Source organism: Trichechus manatus, unplaced genomic scaffold (genome assembly GCF_000243295.1).
Source record: "Trichechus manatus latirostris isolate Lorelei unplaced genomic scaffold, TriManLat1.0 scaffold00170, whole genome shotgun sequence".
Lineage (NCBI taxonomy): Eukaryota > Metazoa > Chordata > Mammalia > Sirenia > Trichechidae > Trichechus > Trichechus manatus.
The window spans coordinates 1,493,593-1,515,993 of record NW_004444106.1 but is presented as its reverse complement, the minus strand read 5'-3'; the positions used below and the strand labels follow the sequence as shown (position 1 = coordinate 1,515,993).

Here is a 22,401-nt window from a genome sequence, read left to right as displayed (position 1 = left end):
CAGGGCCCTTGCACTTGCTGTGAACCTTGTCTGAAACACTCTTCCTTCAGACCATCGCAAGGCTGCTGCACTCCTGTCTCAGCTCAGATGCCCCCTGCTCAGTGACACCCTCCTTAGTCACTTGGTCTAAATCTGCACCCTCCCACCACCCTGTCCTCATCCCTTTTTATCCCACTGCTATATTTTCATAGCATTTAATTCAACCTGACATTGTTCTGCTTGTTTGCTAGTTTATTGTTTGTTGACTGTGAGCTCCATGATAGAAGGCCTTGGTTGTCTTGTTCCCCAGTCTGTCCCGAGCACCTAGAGCAGTGCTAGGCACTAGATAGACAGACAGACAGACAGATAGATAGCTGCTCTCAAGTCATCTCTGCCTCACGGCAGCCTGATGTACAACAATGAAACGTTGCTCAGTCCTGCATCATTGTCATGATTGCTGCTGTGTTGGAGCCCATTGTTGAGGTTGTTGTGCCAACCGTCTCACCAGCTCTCCCTTGCCCTCGTTGGCCCCCTACAGGGACATAGTAGGTGCTCATTAAATGATTTTTGGTGATTGGCTGAGTTTTCTCTTTGGGGATTTCCACCCTGACTCCCTCATACCCTTTCAGCTCCAGCCCCTGTCATCATCTAACAGATTCAGGTCTCCCAGCACCCCATTCCAAAGTCCTGGGAGAGAGACCGTGCCCCATGTAGGTAAATGTGCAATCAGCTGTTGCTGGGAGGTCGGGATTGTCTGCCTCACCCGAGGTGTGGAGAGGGCACATTTACCGGGAAGGTCGCGTAGCCCAGGGCCCATAGTAGGTGCTCAGTAAATGTTTATTGCAGGAATATGAACAGCCCGATGCCTAATACTGCTCAAGTAACCCTGTGGTCAGTTGTCACCTTGGCTTCAGGAGATGCACCTTCTTGGGCATCTGTGGGCAAAATGCACCTTGCATTGCTGAGGTAGACTACAACCTCTCTGTACCCCTCCAACAGGAAGTTGCCATTTGTGGTGCCCCAATCTGCATGGTCCCTCACTGCTCAGGCCCCGGTGGTATGGGAGAAGGTGAATGCTTCCCAGCATATGTGCAGAATGTTATTTCACACGTTCATAACTTGAACGTTACGCGGAGGTTCATCAAATTTTATTTCCCTTCCCCTCTGAGGAGAGCATTTCAGCTTAGCTGGACTGTTCTACTTATTTATTTATTTATGTGGTGTCTTCCCTACAAAGAGTTCAGAGCTCAGAGACAGATGTCCTTGCAGCTTTGCAGGCGAGCTCAGAAGCAGGGCTGAAATTCTGCATCAGCCAGTGTCCCGAAACTGCGACCAGGAACACACGGGAAGGACATCTGTGGCCCCACCTGCCACATTCGCTACTCCTTGGGGGACAGAGGGTCCTGTGGAAAGAGCAGGGAGTTTGGAGGCCCCCAGATCTGAGTTAGGATTCCAGTCCTTTGCTGCTGTGTGACTTAGAGCCAGCCACCGAGCCTCTCCGAGCCTGTTGCCTCTAACGCACAGTGGGAGATTCTAGAGCTCTCAGGGACTTGGGAAAGCTCGAATGTGATAACACATGTAAAGCGCTGGCACGGTGCCTGGTACACGGAGGACGTTGTGTGTGTGTGTGAGAGAGAGAGAGTTCCTGTTCGCTCCGCTACTAATGCCTTCGCTGGACTCCAGAGTGAAGTATGAGCTTGGTAATGATTAGTTTAGGATGGACATGGTGTTTTAGATAATACTGCTAATAATTCTGTCAATAACTACAGCAAATGCTTATATTGTGCTTACCCTGTGCCAGGCCCTCTTCTAAATGCTTTAGGTGGTACGCAGTTGATTCCCACCACAGTCTGTGAGGTAGGTCTTATCATCATTCCCATTTTATTGATGTGAAATTGAGGCAAGGAGAGGTGAAGTGACTTGCCCAAAGTCACACAGCTGGGAAGTGGCAGAGCCGGGATGTGAACCCAGGCAGGCTGGCTTCAAGCCACACAGTCAATCCCCTTGCTGTGCGCCTCTCATAACTGATCGGTAGTCTCTGCTCTCACTGAGGTAGGACCTGGGTCACAGGGGTACGTGAGGGGGGTCCCACCTGCAAGGAGCGAGTGAGGCGAGAGAGAGGCCGTGAGTGCAGAATGGCGGTGTGGGATGATGCGTGTTGTGGGAGAGGGCTGCTGGTCTCCCTTCCCCATGTCCCCCAAACCCAGCCTTCTTGTCAGTGGGGAAACGTTTTGGGGGAACATTTGTAGATCTCCCTTCATCCAGGCCACTCATGCTGTCCTCCTGACTGAGGACAAGAGGGTGCCATGGGGCGAACCATCCCCCTCCCCTCACTCGGCTGGTGTCTTCTCTCACAGAGGCTGAGGAGTCTGAGGCACCATTGGGCAGATTCTGAACGGGCTCCAGGAGTTTTGAAATGTGGTAGTGTGTGGAGGGAAAGGGGTGTGTGTGTGCATATGTGTGTGTGTGGACAGAGGCCAGTATACATGTGTGTTGGGTTTGGGGAGACCCTACACTCCCCTGACTCTGAGCAACCTCACCTGTCCCAGCCTGAGAACCGTCTGGTATTAAACCCTTCCAGCATCACTCTGGAGACCTGGTGGCACAGTGGTTAAGTGATATGGCTGCTGACCAAAAGGTCGGCAGTTCGAATCCACCCGCCGCTCCTTGAAAACTCTATGGGGCAGTCGGAACCGCCTCCACTGCAACGGGTTTGGGTTTTTGGTAGCATCACCCTGTCTGTCGTCCCCTAGGAGGGCATCTTCATCGAGCCTCCTTTAATGTTCAGATCTGGTTTCACAACATGTGGAAGAAAATGAGACCTGCTGGATCGGACTCCAGAGGGAATTCAGCCACAACCGAACAAACATTCCGCTTCCTTCACTCGTGACCGGATCGCCCTCTCATGGCGCCTGTCTGTAGCCCTTCTCACTCTCGGGCATTACTTGTTTGGTCATTTGCCGGCCTCCTTCCTATGCGCACTACATGAGTGTCTCCACTCTGTCCCAGCCCCTAGAAAGAAAGGGCTCAATAAGTTACAGTGCTCATTGCTATTCATAATTAATTACATTGTAACCAGGCACTGTTGCAAGTGCCTTGCCCGTGTGCACTCATGTAGCCCTGTGGATTACATGAAGAAGCAGGCCAGGGTTCGTTTACTAGCTCTGAGTCCTCAGGTAAGTCACTGCACCCCTCTGAGCTTCAGTTTTCCTGGCTGGAAAATGGGCTAATGTTTATTCTTCGTTGTGAAGATTACATGACACAATTAAGTTTCTGGCACAAAGCCAGGGACCCCCTCCCCAACCGCTTCAGAGACCTTCCTGTGTGCAGGGCGCCCCCTGCCTGACGAAGGATCACACTGCACACTGGAGGCCCTTGGAGAATCCTGCAGGGCGCCCCCTGCCAGAGGAAGGGGCACACTGCACATTGGCGGTCTTGGAGAATCCTGCCTGAAGCTGTGCTGTTTGGCCCCATGCGGGGAAAAAAAAACGTTGCCGTAGAGTCGATTCCGACTCATAGTGACCCTATAGGACAGAGTAGAACTGCCCCATAAAGTTTCCAAGGAGCAGCTGTTGGATTCAAACTGCCGACCTTTTGGTTAGCAGCTGTAGCTGTTAACCACTGCACCACCAGGGCTCTGTTTGGCCCCATAGTGGTTTCAAAATTCTTAATTTTGGGCTGAGTTGTTAAAATCAAAGTTTCCGGTTTCTCATAAAAAAGTCAAAGATCTGGCCACACTGGGCCTGCGTTCCTGTGGGGCAGCCTTTGCCAGAGCTGAGGAGCGGCTACCCCTCAGAGCCCCGGCGCTTGCGTTATGTGCCTGGCCACTGAAGCCCCCTGGCTCAGTCCAGTGGGGGAGACAGATGTGTGTGAGTGCCGTGGCAAGGGTCGCCAAGAGGTGGCTGCAGGGCCGGAGGCGTCAGTCCCACCCAGGGCAGGGGAGATAGAGGATAGAAAAGTCTTCACAGAAGAGACCCTTGAGCCAAGTTTTGAAAGACATGTGGCGCGTTCACCAGAGCTATGGGTCTGGTGTGGGGTGATGGCAACAGCTGTTTGAATACTAAAAACCAGTTTCATCCAGGGGACGCCAACTCGTGGTGACCCCTTGTGTGTCAGAGTGGAACTGTGCTCCACAGGGTTTTCAATGGCTGATTTTTCAGAAGTACATCACCAGGCCTTTCTTCCGAGGCATCTCCAGTGGGCGTGAACCTCCAACCTGTCAGCAACCAAGTGCGTTATCCATTTGCATCACCTGGGGAGTGAATTTATCTTTCCAAGATGGAGAGGAAACCCTCCCGAAGCCTCCTTTCTTCCTCACTGGGCTCCGAGGCGGACACAAAGCAGCCTCAATCAGGGAGACCGGCATGGACATACTCCAACAAGGCGAAGGGGCTGCCCCACCCTGCTGTGCACACGGCGCGCCGTGATTGGCCGGGAGGCGGCACATTGACCGGCACCCTTAGTCGCTTCTCTATCCCGTCAGTTGTAGGGAAACCGGTTTGAAGGACTCAACGCCACTTCCTCACCTCCCACTGGCTTCACAGCCCACTCCAATCTGGCTTCCACTCCTTACCCCACCAAAACACCTGGCGGCAGCCGTGACACCTGCACACATCTCCCTGAGTCGGTCTTCTCAGCTCCCAAGATCCACTCCTCTCCGGTTCACTCCACTCCGACTATTACTTCTGTTTCCTTTACAGCGTTATCCGCCTCCTCGCCCTTCTCCTTTTTCTCCTCCTCACCGTCCTCCTGTCCTCCTTCTGTTCTGTGCTGATGCTCCCAGGGTCCCGCTGCAGGCCCCCTTCTCTCAATCTACATTATCTCCCGAGTCCACAGCCTCGGTAGCTATGCTCATACCAGGGACCCCCATGTCCACAGAGTCCTCTTCAGTCTGCCCAGCTCGTGTCCAGTTGCCTCCTCACATTCCTCAAGGGCACCTCAAATCAACACGTCCAAGGTTGAACTCACTCATGCTACTCTCCTCCAAGCCCAAACCCATTTCAGCGTCTCTCTCCATCAGTGCTGTACTGTACGAGCCAGAAATCTGCAAGTCCTTCCGGATCTCCCTGGTTTTCCCCCTCTCCTTGTCAACTCTCACATCCAGCGGGTGTTCCCTTCATTAGTTCACTTCCCTTGTCCCCACTGCCGTCAACGAGCCCAATGCTTCATCAGCTCCCTCCTGGATGAATCCAGCAACCTCCTGAGTGGTCTTCCCACATCCATTTCCTCCTCTGATCAGTTCTCCTCACAGAGGCCAGAATCTCTTTCACTATGCAAATGTCATCAGGGTAGCAATCCCCCCATCTTTCTGCCTAAAACACCAGTGTGACCTTCGAGGCCTCACATTACTCACAAGGCCCTTGGTGATGTGGCCCTGCATCCCTCTCTCTATACTCCGCCCCCCTGGTGACCTGCCTCAGAGCCCAAACGAGTCCCTCTCCTGGCCCCTGCATAACGTCTGACTGACACTGCTGTTCTCTGCCTGGAGAGCCTCCTGCCTCCTCTGCCTTGTCAATGCCGGTCCTTCAGATCATACTCAAGCCTCATTCCTAATCTGTCCAAATTCCCCTCCTATGTCCCCCTCACAGCTCTGCCAACCCTCCTCGCAGAACCTATCCTGGTTCTCGTATTGCCTTTGTTTGTGTAGGAGCCCTGGTGGCGCAGTGGTTAAGAGCTTGCTGGGCTGCCTTGAATCCACCAGGGGCTCCTTGGAAACCCTATGGGGCAGTTCTACTCTGTCCTATAGGGTCACTATGAGTTGGAATTGACTCCATGGCAACGGGTTTGGTTTTGGGGTTTTTGTTTGTGTAAGCCCACGGGGCCAGGGACCCATGTCGGCTCACCTTGTCACTCCCAAACAGTAGGCTGGACGGAGAGAGTGACAAAGAGCAGAAAGGAAGGCGTCTTTGGAGGAGCCCCTTGGGTCTGTCCCTGGGCAGTCTGTTGGATGAGGGTGACCTCCGCCCTCTGCAAGCTGCCAAGGTCTCACTTGCATGACCTTTTCCCCACATGCCAGCCAAGCTGACCAGCATCATGCCTTGGGTTCCCCCACTTCTGTGACTTTGCTCTCTCTCCTGTGTCCAAGTCTGGCTGGTGGAGGGACTTGTGAAACAAACCGAGTCTAGAGGTTTTCACATTGTCTGTGGAGCCCTTGGGGCTGGGAGGACCCACTTAGAGGCTGTTGAAGGTGGGAATGGGGTTGGGGTGGGATCTCCACTAAAGCTAGTGATTATTTGTATTTCCAAGTAAGAATTTCTAACCTATGCAGTTCTGAAAATCATCTCAAGGTGTGAATATCTAGGTATCTTTTTTAGAACCCAGTTTTGGAGAAGGGGAAGACGAAACTCTAAGCTACTTATAAAGACTAGAATACAGCGTTGACACTTTGGATAGCTGTATCTTTTTCTTTGTTATTTTCCAAATGCTTTTTATTATGATTATATTACTCATAAAATGCAAAAAGAAAAAAAAAAAAAGACTCTTTTTTTAAAAAACCCATTTATTTCCTCCTGTCTTGGAACGGCACTTTTGATGTGATGTTATAGAATCTTAATTTACTAGCTGTGGTCATTTATTTGCCAAAATTCTTTTTAATTCCACTGTCCATCCCATTGTAAATGGATCATTGAAAATTAATGTGTTCTTCGTCCTCCGCAACTGTTGCCTGGATGTTTAATCTCTGCGATGTGTTCAATCACAACTCCAACTTCCTCGTCTGTTTTCACCGTCGGAGTATTACTTTTCAGCAACGGCTCGCACGCTATCACTCTCTGTTAGGATCCTTTGAAATCGCTGTTTATTCTTGAAAGAAGCGCAGCATCCAGAAATTAGAGATGGCGTCGTGGAGATAGCAGGGCCTCGAGCAGGCTCACACGATTACATTGCTGACCGACACTGTCGTCCAAGGACGGTGAAGAGTACACAGCGGTCCTGGAGGTGGAGAAACTATCAAAGGAACGTGGAAGGGACATCTGGGATGTACGACCACTCCCTGGACACCCACATCTTCTCCTAAATACCAGCCAAATGGAGGGACGATGAGTGATGGGAAGGAGGTGGCTGGGAGGCTCGGAGATAGTCCTCGGGCTCAACCGGCACCACTACAGATTCTCTGGAGATGCCCATATGCAGCCAGGACTTATGGGAAGGAGACTGGATGCCAGGGCCCATTAGACAGCTGCCTATAACCACATAGAGGACAGCTGGGTTGAAGCTTAGCGAAGCCCCACACAAGTCCAAAACCAAAAACCCGTTGCTATCTAGTTGATTCCCTGACTCATAGCGACCTTATAGGACAAAGTAGAACTGCCCCATAGGGTTTCTAAGGAGTGGCTGGTAGATGCAAACTGCTGACCTTTTGGTTAGCAGCTGAGCTCTTAACCACCGTGCCACCAGGACTCTGTCCAGAGCCAAGGGCTCCTTCAATGTGGTCTGCCAACCACCAGCATCGCCCTCACTTGGGAGCTTGTCAGAAATGCAGAGTCTCAGGCCCCACCCCTGACCTGCTGAGTCAGAATCTACATTTTAAGAAACTCCCCAGGTGACTTGTGGGCACCTTAAAGTTTGGGGAGTGCTGGGCTGGACCACAGGACAGACAGATGCAGCTCTGGTCATGGGATCAGGAGGTGAATGTGGCCAGCAGAGGCCAGGGGAGGAAGAAGGTCCTCTAGACAGAATGTGGTCCCCGGACCAGTGCCCCTTCATGAACACCCTTGTTGATAGAGTAGAACTGCCCCATAGTGTTTCCAAGGAGCAGCTGGTGGATTCGAACTGCCAGCCTTTTAGTTAGCAGCCGTATCACTTAACCGCTGTGCCACCAGGGTTCCCCTTGATGAGATAAGCATTTAGAGACTATCATAGCAAGCTGACATTGCCGGGTCATCCAGGCTTGCTGCTGGCATGTGTGTTTTTCCATTTCATTTTCTAGTAACTCACTTGTGTTGTATTTTATAAAAGCACAGGTCCACGGTGGATTGGACATGAAGGCAGTTTGAGAAGCACAGCACACAGACTGTCCATTAGCACCAGGCAGTGGCTGGAGATCTGGGAAACAGGAGCCAGCCTGGGGCCAGGGAGAGAGGGGGGCTGGCTTTGAGGATGCCACAGACCAGGCCACGTGGGGTGGGCAACATGCTGGGAGCACTGTGCTGGGGAAGTCTGAGTGCCTGGCACCCACGCCTGGCACACCAGGGAAAAGGCCTGGTGGGCAGTCTGCCCAGCTCCTGGCTGCTGATGCCCGGCTTGCCGTGGCCACATTCGGCCCTAGAATTATGCAGGCTGGTACTGTGGGGCTTCCACGGAGACAAGATGTGGGTTCTGTTCTGTCCTCAGAGCCTCCCTATTCTGCTACCTGTCCTGCACCCTTCTCTCGAAAAGAGTAAGCCCCTAGCCTTAGTCATTCCCCAGCCTGCTGTGAGTTACTCAGGACAGTGATCCATGACCATGTGGTCACTCCCTAGAGTGCTGTTGGCACAGCTGCTGGCAGTTCTGGGAGAGCCAGAGCTGGGCTGTTTCTAACCTGATCCTCCCCTAGGACCTCACAACACTGGGTGTATCCAGGCTGGGGCTGGAGAATCCCCTGCCTGCTGGGGAGTCTGCTGGGAGCCATGGAAACAAGCCACTCTCCCGGGACAGATCCACTAAGTTCAAGTCCCAGCCCTGCACCAGCCAACTTCAGGGTGTGCCAGAGCTGGCCCCATGGGCTCACTGGGGCCCATGGTGCACACCTCTTCCCAACTCCACGTTCAGGGGCGTGTGACCACTGTGTGGTAGCTTCAAGCCACTCCTGGTGGGGGCGTGTGCACCACGGAATTTGACAAACTGCAAATCAGAGCTCTTTTTTCTTTTGGAGAGCCAGGTTGTTAACGTTCATTAACATACCACTAAGCTTTGGGCAAGTTGCTAGCCTATCTTAGCCTCAATTTTCATATCTGTAAAATGGGAATGATAATAAGACTGCTGACAATGGCGACCGTGATGAACTACTTTGTTGACTGGGCTATGGATTTGAATGGGTATAAACAGAGCCAACATAACGAGGGCTTAAACCCTTTAGACGTTCATGTCTCTATCACTAAAAAGTCTGAGCAGGCACCTATGTTACTGTCACCCCTCCCGGGGCACCACAGCATCAACTCATACTTAGCTTTCACTCTGACTCTCCTGTCTATGGTTTGGGGTGACTCTATGTCTCCAGGGACAGAAGGCTGTACTGTGACACACTGGGGGCCCCCTCTGCCCTGAATCCAGAGGTTTTTGATACCCTGAAGCCTTTTTCTGCTTCATCCAAAGGGTCTCTTGTCTGAGGCCACCACAGTGATTTCAGGTCTAAATGACTGAAGGGAAGAAAGGGGGTGTATGCATTTGGGAGGGCAGAGTGCTGAATATATTCAAATAATATTCCCCCACGTTGGAAACCATGAGGTGGAGTTGAATGTAGACTCACAGAGTGACAGAACTAAAAAAAGCCCCCAGAAATGAGGATGATGACAATAGTAATGTTTTAGACTAATTGTGTCCCCCCCAAAAAAGGTATTTTGGAGTCCTAACCCCTGGTACCTGTGAATGTGACCTGGTTTGGAATAAGGGTCTTTGCAGATGCTGTCAGTTAACATAAGGTCATACCCGAGTAGTGTGGATCCCAATCCCATCCAAGTGGCGTCTTGTAAAAGAGAACAGACGTGAAGAGTTAGACAGAAGGATATCCGTCCATTGATTACAGAGGCAGATGTAAGCCAAGGAATGCCAAGGATTGCCAGGAGCCACCAGAAGCTGGGAGACAGGCAGGGAACAGTATCTCTTTCAGAGCCCTTGGAGGGAATCAACACGGCTGATACCCTGATTTGGACTTTGTTATGGATTGAATTGTGTCCTCCACAAACGTGTGTCAACGTGGCCAGGCCATAATTCCCAGTACTGTGTGATTGTCTGTATTTTGTCATCTGATGCGATTCTCCTCTGTTATAAATCCTACCTCTATGATGTTAATGAGGCAGGATTAGAGTCAGTTATGTTAATGAGGCAGGACTCAATCTACAGGATTAGGTTGTATCTTGAGTCACTCTCTTTTGAGATATGAAAGAAAAAATTAAGCAGAGAGACAGGGGGACCTCACACCACCAAGAAAGTAGTGCCAGGAGCACAGTGTGTCCTTTGGACCTGCGGTCCCTGTGCTGAGAAGCTCCTAGATCAGGGGAAGATTGATGACAAGGACCTTCCCCCAGAACCAACAGAGAGAAAAAGCCTTTCCCTGGAGCTGGCACCCTGAATCTGGTAGACTTCTAGCCTACTAGATTGTGAGAGAATAAATTTCTGTCTGTTAAAGCCGTTCACTTGTGGTATTTCTGTTATAGCATCACTAGATAACTAAGACAGACTGCTAGTGTCCAGAACTGTGAGACAATAAGTTTCTGTTCTTTAAAGCCACCTACTTTGTGGTATTTTGTCATGGCAGCCCCAGGAAATAAAGACAAGCAATAATAATAATATATTTGTCGAGCACCTACTATGTGCCAAGTAGTGTTCTAAGCACTCTGAATAAATGGAGCTTTCCATGTATTAACTCATTTAATCCTTTCAACAATCCTAAGAGGTAGGTACTATTTTTATGCCCATTTATCATACGAGGAAGGGGGCAGTGGTGGTTTAGTGGTAGAATTCTTGCCTTCCATGCAGGAGACCCGGGTTTGATTCCAGGTCCACGCATCTCATCCATAGCCACCACCTGTCTGTCAGTGGAGGCTTGCAACGTTGCTATGATGCAGAGCTTCCAGACTCAGATGGACTAGGAAAAAGGCCTGGCGATCTTCTTCGGAAAATCAGCCAATGAAAATCTTAATGGATCACAACAGTCCAATCCGAAACCTGGCGCAGGACCAAGCATCGTTTTATTCTGTTATGCGTGAGGTCGCCACGTGTCGGGGGCCAACCCAACGGCAGCAAATAACATCGTATGAGGAAACCAGGACTCAGAAAGCATAAGGGACGTATCCAGACTCGAATAGCTGGTGAGTGGTGGAACTACCACTGAAACCCCTCACAGAGGAGAAAACCCAGACGCAGAGGGGGAAGGGACACACAGCGAGTGAACAGACTGTCCCGTCCCTGGCTGCTTGGTCTGAGCTCCGCTTCACACCAAGCATCACGCCATAACCCTCCAGGGCACTTATGTAGATTTGTGGGTAATTTCTCACACCACCATTTAAAAAAAAAAAAAAGCCATCTTCAGAAAGCACGTATTTCCTGCAGGAAGTTACAGTTCAAATCAAAGGAAATTGTCACCCAGCGACATTTGTAGTTCGTTGTTCCTTTCCTTCCAACACAGAGCTCAGGATCTTTGGACAAGCCATGGCTGTCTCCCCTTCTCTCGGTTTCCTTGCCTCCTTTCCTCCTTTCTTCTCCCTTCCTTCCTTCCTTTCTAACATTACTTGAGATACTTTGTGCCAAGAACTAGGCTAGACCTTGAGGCTACAAGTGGAGAATGTGATAAACTCCATACCTCTTCTCCCTGAGCTTAGAGCTGACTGGGGAAGACAGACAATTAAACAAGTTAAAAATGATAAAAAATTAACATGCTCTTAGCCCTTACCTGTGCCAGGTACTGTGCTTTATCCTTGCAATAACCCAGTGATGCCAGGTGGTTGCCGTTACTATTGTGATAAGCAGCAGTGAAGAAATCAAACGACGTATTATATTGGGCAAATCTGCTGCAAAAGACCTCTTTAAAGTTTTAAAAAGCAGAGATGTCACTTTGATGACTAAGATGCGCCTGACCCAAGCCATGATCTTTTCAGTAGCCTCACATGTGTGCAAAAGCCAGATGGTGAAAAAGGAGACAGAAGAATTGATCCTTCTGAATTGTGGTGTTAGCAAAGAATATTGAATATATTGTGAACTGCCAGATGAAGGAACAAATCAGTCTCAGAAGAAATACGATGGGGATGCTTTTTAGAAGCAAGGATGGCAAGACTTCATGTTGTTTACTTTAGACACGCCATCAGGGAAGACCAATAGCTAGGGAAGGATATCATGTTTGGTAAAGTAGAAGGTCAGTGAAAATGAGGGAAAGCCTCAGTGCGGTGGATTGACACAGCAGTCACAGTGGACTCAAACATACAAACGATCACGATCTTGAAGATGGCACAGGACCGGGCACTGTTTCATTGTGTTGTCCATAATGTGGCCGTGAGTCGGAGCTGACTTGATAGCAACAAACACCAACCACTATTATGCCCATTTTGCACATACAAAAACTGAGATTCGGAGTTAAGTGTGTGGCACAAGGTCACGCTGCCTGTGAATAGCAGAGCTAAGGCTCAGCTGGAGTCCTGATGGCGCAGTGGTTAAGAGCTCGGCTGCTAACCAAAAGGTCAGCAGTTCGAATATACCAGCTGCTCCTTGAAAATCCTATGGGGCAGTTCTACTCTGTCCTATAGGGCTGCTATGAGTCGGAATCGACTCGATGGCAATGGGTTTGGTGTTTTTGGTTTAAGGCTCAACTAGCTTCCTCCCTGCTGCAGGGCCCAAGTTCTCACTCATGCCCAAAGCATCTCCTGTCCTCTGTGTGTTTCCCACCAGCAAGCACTGCCATCTGACACCCTCAGTCCCGCAAAGGGTCATTCATTACCCCTTGCCCATAACTGCTGCCAAGTCTTAGCCATTCAGCAGATGACTGCCAAGATCCTGCAGGCTCTGCAGGCCTGTTATCTTCACTGGTGAATATGGTAGAGAGGACTGCATTCCCCTCAAGGAAACCAGCTCTTTCCAGAAAGGCCATCCAGCAAAGCAGGTAGAAAGACAGACAGATCCAGGTTTGGATCTCAACATCCTCTAGGAGAAGTGAGCCTGTCAAGACACAGCTCAGATGCGCTTCCTCTGTGACGCCTCTGCTGGCCTCCCTACAAGTGGTCCTCCACCCTGGCTGCACATTAGAATCACCTGGATTATTATTATTATTATTTTTTTTAAATTCTCCCAGTAATTTCAATGTGTAGCCAAGGTTGCGAAGCACTGGGCAAAAACAGGGCCAAATCCAGCCCACCATCTGTTGGTGTAAATAAACCACCAGTTGCCATCAAGTTGACTTAGACTCACGGCAACTGCGTGTGTGTCAGAGTAGAACTGTGCTCCATGGGGTTTTCAATGGCTGACTTTTTGGAAATATATCACCAGGCCTTTCTTCGAGGGCATCTCTGGGAGGACTCGAACCTCGAACCTTTTGATTACCGTTTGCACCACCCAGGGACTCCGTTGTAAATAAAGTTCTACTGAAACACAGCCACACCCATTTGTTTCCGTTGTGTCTTTGGCTACTTTTGCTACAGGGACAGAGTTGAGTAGTTGTGGCCTGCAAAGCCTCAAATATTTACCCCCTGGACTTGGACAGAAAATGTTGCCAACTCTATTCTGCCTGCCAGCTTTCTTAACATCAGTCTCGGTTGCAATTTAGCATGCTAAGCTGTGATTATTTGTCTTTGTGTAAAACAAATATGAGCATCTCAAGGTCATCTGAGTCATCGCTGTGGCCCCCAAATCCAGCACAAGACCTGGCCCAGAGTAGCCACTCATTAAGTGGCAGGTGTTACTGGATATGCTACCTATTGAACTGGGGGCTTCTCAGCAAGTGTCAGGTGACTGGAGAGGGGAGGAGAGGGGCCATGCCAGGCTGGGCTGGCTTTCTCCTTAAATGATAGCCCCTTGGCTCATGGGGCCCTCTTCCCAGGGCTGAGGGTCCCAGGAGAGTTCAAAGAGGTGCCCAGCATGAGGTCCAGAGGAAGATGGATCTCAAGAAGGAAGCCATGAGAGTTGGGCTCCTGGCGTGGATCAGGGAATTGGTTCAAGGTTAAGGCTGTGAAGTGCAGGAGGCTGTGGGAGGCTGCATGGTGAGGTGGAATCTATTGACCCAAAGATGCTGGATCTGGCCAGGCAGCTGGTGCTCCAGGATGAGGATGGGGCTCAGTTATCTGATCCAGCCTCCCATCCAATGCCTGAATCCAGTTACAGCTCCATGACTGGTGATACTCCAGCCTCTGCTTGAGCACCTCTGGTGATGCGGAACTCACCACCTTGTTAGATGTACATGCAAAGATGTTCCTCATAACATTGTTTGGAAGAATGGAAACATTGGGGAACAACTAAATGTCTATCAATTATTCTTTCTCATACAACTATGAGAAAAAAGATGAGTTCTACGTGTGCTGATATGGAAGGATGTTGGAAATTTGTGGGTAAGTAAAAAAATAAATAAGGTTATAAAAGTGTGCTTAATTTGAGGCAATTTATGCAAAAAAAAATGTATTAATTCTAAAAAGATAAACACCGAACTACTTATACCTCCTGCTACCCGGAGGTGTGATTATAAGGTGCTGTTCACTCTCTCTATGGGGTTTGGTTTTTCTTTTTCTTGCAACAAACCTGTGTTATCAGGAAAATAACAAAGACATTTCCATTAACAGAGAAGACGATGACGATGGCATCCTCCCTTGTGTTGAGCTACAATCTGCCTTCCTGTAGCATCAGCACGCGATCCTTTGTTCTGCCATGGGAGATCTTTGTAAACAGAAACTGTGCTCAGAATCTGTTTTCTGGGAAGCACAAGCTTAGTGCTTTGGTTCAGACAGCTTGAGCAATCCTTGTGTGGTGTTCTTCAACTCCTGTCACTTTCCAACTCACGTGCAAGCTTGTCTTTCCTGCTAGACTGGAGGCTCTCTGAGGGCAGACTGTGAAATAGACATTTCTGTTCTCTGCACAGTATCTAGTGCTGTTGTAGGGAAAAACATCACGAAGTTTAGTAAAGCAAAAAGAAAATTTTATCCAAATCCAAGGAAATTACAAATAGGCAAGAATGGGAAAACGGACAAGCATGCTGCCACAGCCATGTCTGCCCAAGACCAAGGAACGTTACAGAACCGTCAGTATATATTAAAATTACAAATGGGCAAAACCATTGAAAAGCTTCACAAATTGGCCAGGAACTGTGATCCTACCTTTTGAATTGCCTTTCTTAACAATCATTGGTACAGGTTTCAGTAACGACAGTCAGGAGGGTCTTCATTGGTCCACCAAATTTTCTATTCACTAAATGCTAAAAGAAAAACATAAGAGTGGAAAGTCTTTTGTGTTCTGTTTGATTGGCTTATATGAAAGGTTCCCTAAAAGATATTTTCTTCCCTAAAAGATAATTTCCAAGATTATCCTAGCTATTGTCTTTATATCTCAGGGCCCAGTTGATGTGTCGTTGTGAGTCCTTGTGAGCCCAGCTCCAGCTGGGTCACTTTCTCTATGCTCAAGGACAGGGAATAATGATTCCAGTATTATTTCCTAAATCGGTGCATACTACACAGAGTAGGTCCTCAAGAAGTTCCTGTTGAATAAACGAATGAATGAACAAATGAATGATCTCAGGGGACCAAAACTATCAATGTATGAGTATTTCTCTCCCTTCTGCTAAGGACACTTCTAGCATTGCTTCCTTGTCATTTACCAAATCCCCCCTGCCTCCCACCCAGCCCCAAGCTTCTGGACATCTTTATGCAATTAGGAATAAGAGGTGATGGGAGGAATCGGAAAGACAGGTATGGGGCATTTTTTTTTTTGAAAGGCATTGAGGCTTAACTTGCATGAGAGAAAAGAGGATAAGCGGTGGGAAGAAAGGGAGGGTGGAGAAAAAGGAAGACACCATGTTGAAGGCACTGGAGAGAGTTTGGAGGAAACACTGACAGTGAGACGTGGAGCCAGAAAGATTTCAGGACGGCTGAAGGCATGCGAAAACAAAGAGAGGAATGGAGAAGAATGTTGAGAAGTGTGGCTGGAGATTGTGAATTGAAGGACTTTCGGTATTCTTTAAGAGATGCAATAATGATTGGAATTATTTTTACTTCAGGGGACTAGACTGTGTTTCTGTAAATGGGGTATCCATTTGGGCTGGGCCACGTGGAGCTCTGGAATTTATCTGGGTTACAAATGAATGAGTGAAATGAGTGAATATGGTCCCACCCACTCTCTGGCCCACTCTTTGGTGGAATGGGAGTGAGGGTCTAGGTCTAGAACTGTGTCAGGGAGTATGCAGCTGCCTCCACACAATGTGTCCTTGACCAAGAGTGATATTCTGAGCCTCCAATCCATGTTCATCATCCCCTGCCATGGCAATACAGGCAGCTTCCTCTGGAACTGGTAGTCTCAAGATGGTAGAGAGGGAAACCATGTTTGAGAAACTTCCGGTTTTGGTGGAAAAGATCACTGTGCCAGAAGTCAGAAGACAAGGAGTTTTGTTAATATGTAGAATTATCTTTAGAAAGTGTTTAAATTTAATTGAAAAACATTATACAGCTAATAAAAGTCCATTGCCATAGATATATTTACAACAATGGCAAAAAAAAAAAAAAAAAAAGAGTAGCTGCTGAGGCTTCTTATGTACAACCAAAAACTTCATGGGATTTGGTTCCTTGGTTTGGAGGTTTAGGGTCATGGTTTCATGGGATATCCAGTTAATTGGCCTTCTGTTCTACCTCCTAGTTCATTGTGTAGTGCCTGGGGTCTTAAAAGCTTGCAAGCAGCCATCCGAGGTACAACAATTGATCTCTATTCTCCTAGAGCAACAGAGGAAGAAGGAGAGTCAGGAATATGGGGCGGGTATGGAATAAGTAGCTAATTGCCTTTCTGAACAATTGCTTCCTTTGCATGAGACCAGAAGAACTGGAAGGTGCCCTGGCTGCCATTACTGAACATTTTGATCAAAGATTCTATAGAAGAACTGCTGACCAGAAAGGGGAAAATGCAGAACAGAATTTCAAATTCTCACGGACTCCAGACTTCCTGGAGTCGTGAACGTTGGATGAACCCCTTAAACTATTGCCTTGAGATAATCTTTAAACCTTAAACCAAAAGTATCTCCTGAAGTCTTCTTAAAACCAAACAATAGTTTAACTTAACCAGTAAAAAAAGGTCTGACTTGAGCATTATGCTCTTTCAAGAACTATCTGTGTGGGATCAAAGTGACAACAGCAACTCAAAAGATTAAATAGGCACCTTAGTGAATTTATATTAATTGAGGAGGAACAACTCAGAGAAGGAGGGTGAGAATGGTTGCACAACTCGAAGAATGTAATCAATGTCACTGAATTGTACATGGAGAAGCTGTTGAACTGGTGTATGTTTTGCTGAGTATATTCTCAACAACAACAAAATAAAATGAAAAACAAGTCCATTGCCAACAAAATAAAAAAAATAGAGTTAAGCAAAAAAAAAAAGCTTCAGATTTAATCCCCTATATTCTCATTATCTAGGGATAATCACCGTTAACCTTTTGGTCCATATCCTGCCAAATAATTTTGTCCCTATCAGTATATAATTTTCAAAACAGAAATGGGATCAAGCTGCACACATTCTTTAGTAACATACCATTTGCACATAACTGAAGATCTTTTTGTGAGAATACATGAGTTTACATTCCCCTTCTGCCTCTTACTTATTAGCTGTGTGACATCAGGTTGGTCACATCACCTCCCGAGGCCTCAGTTTCTTCACCAATAAAATGGAACAATGATGACCTCTCACAGGATTGTGGTAAAGATCCCATGGGCGGTGGATAGAAAGTTGCTTTGCAAACTGTCCTCCAAAGGGGAGGGACTACACTTGAAGTCCTGGGTCTGTGCCAGCTCAGCCCACTGTTTCTCACACAGATGTTTCCTTCTTTACAGGATCGAGAAGGGAGATGGGAACGAGGAGGAGGACTTCCGCTTAGATTGCCGCCCTGAGAGATACCCCACCCGTAAGTGGCCTCATCCGCAGGAGCCTGGTCTACAGACTCGTGGGCTGCCTGAGGAGAAAGAACCCCTGGAGATGGGCCAGGCCAGCGTTCCCCTACCCCTGCATTCTCCCACAGACACACACTAAAGATGGGAAAACTGAGGCTGGTGTTTCAACCTACAAGTGCTTTGTCTGCAGCAGCCAGAGCCTTCACGACGGGATTTGGGATGCTGAGAAAGGATGAGGGAAGAGAGAGTGCATTAAAGGCAGGCAGGAAGAGAAGCCACAGCTCAAGTCCAGGCCAGGGTTAGTTGTAGGTCTGACAGGAGAACATCTCCTGGGGTAGAATTCGCCAAGTCAGGGAGGTGACAATGGACAAGATTTATTTGTGCCATGGATGCTTCTGGCAGCTTAGAATGCATTGACTTCATATGCCTCCCTGTAGGGAGACCATAAGACAGAATCTAGGGCACCCACTAGGAAAACAAATGTCTGGACCAGAATGCAAAGGGGAGGTAAAAGGAGAGAAAGGGCCTCGCTCGAGATAGAAAGGCAAGAGCCAATGTAAGGGTGAGGTGACAATGTTCAGAGCTCAGCTGAGCCTGCTGAATGTCCACCATGCGTTTCCCTGCCCACCCACCCTGTGCTAAGGGCTTTTCATTTCTGATCTCATATCTTCTCTGACCCTAAGTTCCTGTGGCTGGGATCACTGCCGACGTTTTGCAGATGAGGAAATTAGGCTCAGAGAGGTGGAGTAACTTGCCCAAGGTCACACAGCTTAGCTAGTCAGTGCCAGAGCAGTTACAGTAGATGCTGTCAGGTCCCAGCCTGGATATCTCAGAGCTTTTAGGAAGCTCAGGTGATTTTCAGCTGCCAGCATCTGCATTCTGGGACCTGGGGTTTTCCCCCAACACCACTCACAGAAGGCAGGGGTGCCATAGACATTGGCGTGTAGATACCCCAGCTCCCTCACCCCTTGATTGGGATCGCTGTGTTTTGCAGTTTCCCTGCGAGGGCTCCCTCCCAGTGTCACTTTCCCTCTCCTCACCTCGCTTGTCGCTCGATGTGTCACCTACACTTGAGTTCTTCTCTCAGGGTCTACTTCTGGGGGAACTCAAACTAAGAATCTGAACTCAGTCTGACTCCAAATCCTGTGATCCCACTAACTGAAGGAGAAACAGCTCTGCTTGGAGGGAGAGGATGGTATGAGGAGGAGCTTGGGGGAGGCCAGTTGGACTAGAGGGGGGACGAGGAGGAAGCTGGGCTCTTGTAGGGGGCATGGGCCCAGGGAAATGGCCAACCCTCCAAATGCTGATTGCCTGTTGGAGGAGCAACGGGGTGGATGCAGGGTCACACAACATTGCTTCACGTTCGGTGTCTGTACTCAGTCTGGGGGCTTCCTGAAAGAAAGGGTCAGGGGCCAATGGAAGGAGGAGGTGGGGGAGCTCGTGTCTCAGGGATCACAGAGGGGAGCAGGTCCATCATAGAAGGGTTTGGGGAGCACATGGCAGGGAGAGAGGTGAGAACCCTGGCATGTTCCACAACCTCCTCAGGCTCCCTGCAGAGTGGGCAGGAAACCCAGAATGGAAAAAGGCCTCAGGGCTCACCTTGGGGCAGCTGGGGAGCTGGGAGAGGGAAGGCCAAACCCCTGAGGCCTGAGAAATGGGAGGTGCCTGACAAGAGGTGGGGGAAGGGCAGGGGAACCCAGGATAGACTCTGAAGTTTTGCAAGAACAGTCAAGGGTCTGTTGCCTCTGACGAGTGGAATATGGAAAAGGGGGCAGGATCGTGAGGGGCAATGATGTCCGTGTTGAGTTTGAAGGGCATGTGGGGTTGTCCAGGAGGCAACTGGGTAGATGGATAGGGAACTAACAGGGCGGCAGTGTGGGATAGGAATAGAGATGACCGAGGCCCAGGGACCGATGGGACCTTCTGGGGAGAATGTGTGGGGCAGGAGAGACAGCGATGCCATGAGGGCCCTAACCCCAGGCACTCAAAGTCCAGCTGTGGAAGGGGAGGCTGGAAACTGTCAGCTGTCCCCAGAGATTTTCCAAATCCTAGCTTCTCAGGGAAGAAAAGAGTCTCAGCTTCAACAGCCAGGTGCTTTTGATCAGGTGCCAGGCGTTCGTGGGGATGGCCGCCTGTCCCTGTGCCAACCCAAGGGCTGGGACTCTGAGTTAACACCGGGAAGGAGGAGAAGGCCCCATCTGTGTCAGAGCTGAGGGAGACGGCCCGCAAGCGGGCTGGGACACTAGCATGAGGGTCCCCTGTGCTCACCGAGGCGTCTGCGTAGGATTGAGTGAATCAGTGCAAAAATACTGCAAAACTCGTCCAGGCATTTCCAAAATATTTTCTTGGCTGAAAACCCACTAGCAGCTAAGAGGCCACGTGCTGGAGACGAGCTCATTTCCTTAGACAGTCTGATCAAGCCGCTGTCTTAGACTGTGGGCGACTTGAGGACCAAGGCCATGTCTGCTGGGCCCCATGTCCTCAGGAGCCTGCCTGAGGCCTGGCATATGGAGTATGCCAGTCGTGGGCCATTTTAACTATCCTGAAATTGGCTGCTTTGGTGACTTCATTTATTCAACAAATCTTGACTGAAAAAGCTGCTCTGGGCTGGGTCTTGGGAAGCTAGAGATGAATAAGGCATGTCCCTCAACCCTGGAGAGCTTCAAGACCCAAACTTTTTTTATTATTATTATCGTGCTTTAGATGAAGGTTTACAGAACAAATAGTTTCTCATTGAATAGTCAGTACACGTATTGTTTTATGACAATGGTTAACAACCCCACAACACGTCAATCCTGTCCCTTCTCAACCTTGGGTTCCCTACTACCAGCTTTCCTGTCCCCTCCTGCCTTCCAGTCCTTGTCTCTGGACTGTTGTGCCTAGTTAGTCCCGTTTTGTTCTATGGGGCTGTCCAATCCCTGGCTGAATGGTGAACCTCGAAGTGACTTCATTACTGAGCTAAAAGGGTGTCTGGGAGCCATACTCCCGGGGTTTCTTCAGTCTCTGTCAGACCAGTAAGTCTAAGAGCCAAGCCTTTGTTGTATTGTGTGGTCAGAGTTACAGTGGGGGTCAGTGCAGGCCCTGTCACAGCAGAGAGGGGTGGCGCCTCGTCTGGCTCTGGGTGAGGACAGGGTGCCAGAGAGGGAGGAGTGGAGAAGTGGTACTTGGGCAGGGGTGATCCAGCTTGCTAGGGATTCTGAGCTGTAATGATGATACCTGGACTCGATTATGAAAATAGCCAAGAAGAACTTAGTCACCTTCTCTCATACTTACATGCAGGATGACCCAATAAGCAAGGTAAACACAGGCTTACTTGTGCTTACTTCCTAATCTGTAGTGAACAATTTCACACCTTTTGTGATGAAAAACGTGAAATTGTTCACTACAGATTGGGAAGTAAGCACAAGTAAGCCTGTGCTTACCTCGCTCACAGGGTCATCCTCCCCTGTCAGGGATTGTAAAGTTGAAAAGAGGCTTTGATTCTGTAGGAAGGTGCTATGGGATTGGGAGAGAGACAAATGCCAGCCATACCTAGAAGGAGAATCTTTGATGTGGTAAAAAAAAAAAAAGAATGAAATTGTTCACTATAGATGATCTGGTAACTGGTAAGCAAGGTAAGCACCATGCTTACTTTGCCGATTGGATGATCCGCCCCTGCTTACATATGTTCTGAGGGCTTTACGTTTATTCACTCATGTAATCCTAAATACAGCTCCATTTTACAGATGAGGAAAACCGAGGCCCAGGAAGGTCAAGTGACTTGCCCAACATCACATAGCCAGGAAGTGGCAGAGCTGGGATTTGAACACAGCCAGCCTGGCTCCAAAGCCCATGCCCTACCCATTAGACAGACTGCCCAAGGTCAGTCAACGGCACCGCCTGCTAGGCACATTGCATATGCCAGGCCTCGGGCAGGGTCCTGAGGGCGTGGGGCCCGGCAGCCGTGGTCTTGGTCCTCAGGTTGCTCACAGTCTAGGACAGCGGCTTGATCAGGAAATGATCTAAGGAAATGAGCTCGTCTCCAGCATGTGGCCTCTTAGCTGCTAGTGGGTTTTCAGCCAAGAAAATATTTTGGAAATGCCTGGATGAGTTTTGCAATATTTCTGCACCAGCAGCTGCTCGGCTCTTGTGATGGGCTGACTTTCCAGCAGGAGGAATGGGGGAGGAGGAGTGCCAGGGAGCTGCATTATTAAACACTTACTGTGTGCAGGTCTGTGCTAAGCACTCCACTCTCATCTCATCTGATGGCTGATACAGCCCTGGGAAGGAGGGGTTTTTATTCTTGGTACGTTGATGAAGAAACTAAGGCTCTGAAAGGTCAATTGACTTTGCTGAGATCTCTGGACCACTGGGTGATAAAACTCAGCTTGGCGTTTAGATCTCTCCCCTTACCCTGGCAAGGAGGCCCTTCCCACTCTGTCCCTATGGACCCCCAACCTCATCTCGCCCTCTCCCCTCCCTCACACGGTTCCAGCCACACAGGGGTTCCTCTTTCTTGAACATGCAAAACTCACCCCCTTCACAGAGCCTTTGCACTTGCTGTTCCCTCTGCTTGGAATGCTCTCCCCCTAAATCTTCACATGGCTGGCATTGGCTCATCTTTCAGGTCTTGGCAGAAAGGCCACTTCCTCAGGGAAGCTCTCCGTGATCTAACCTACTTTCCCCAGTC

At 49.1% G+C, this 22,401-nt stretch overlaps 1 protein-coding gene across 1 annotated transcript in view; it reads left to right on the top strand.

The window, feature by feature from the left end:
• The window catches only part of GSG1L (GSG1 like), a 94,408-nt gene extending 76,537 nt beyond the window's left edge, over positions 1-17,871 (top strand). Inside the window, exon 4 of the mRNA XM_023740972.1 lies at positions 17,676-17,871. Coding sequence (XP_023596740.1) covers positions 17,676-17,871 — 196 coding nt within the window. The remainder of the gene's footprint in view (positions 1-17,675) is intronic.
• Positions 17,872-22,401: the final 4,530 nt, after the last annotated feature.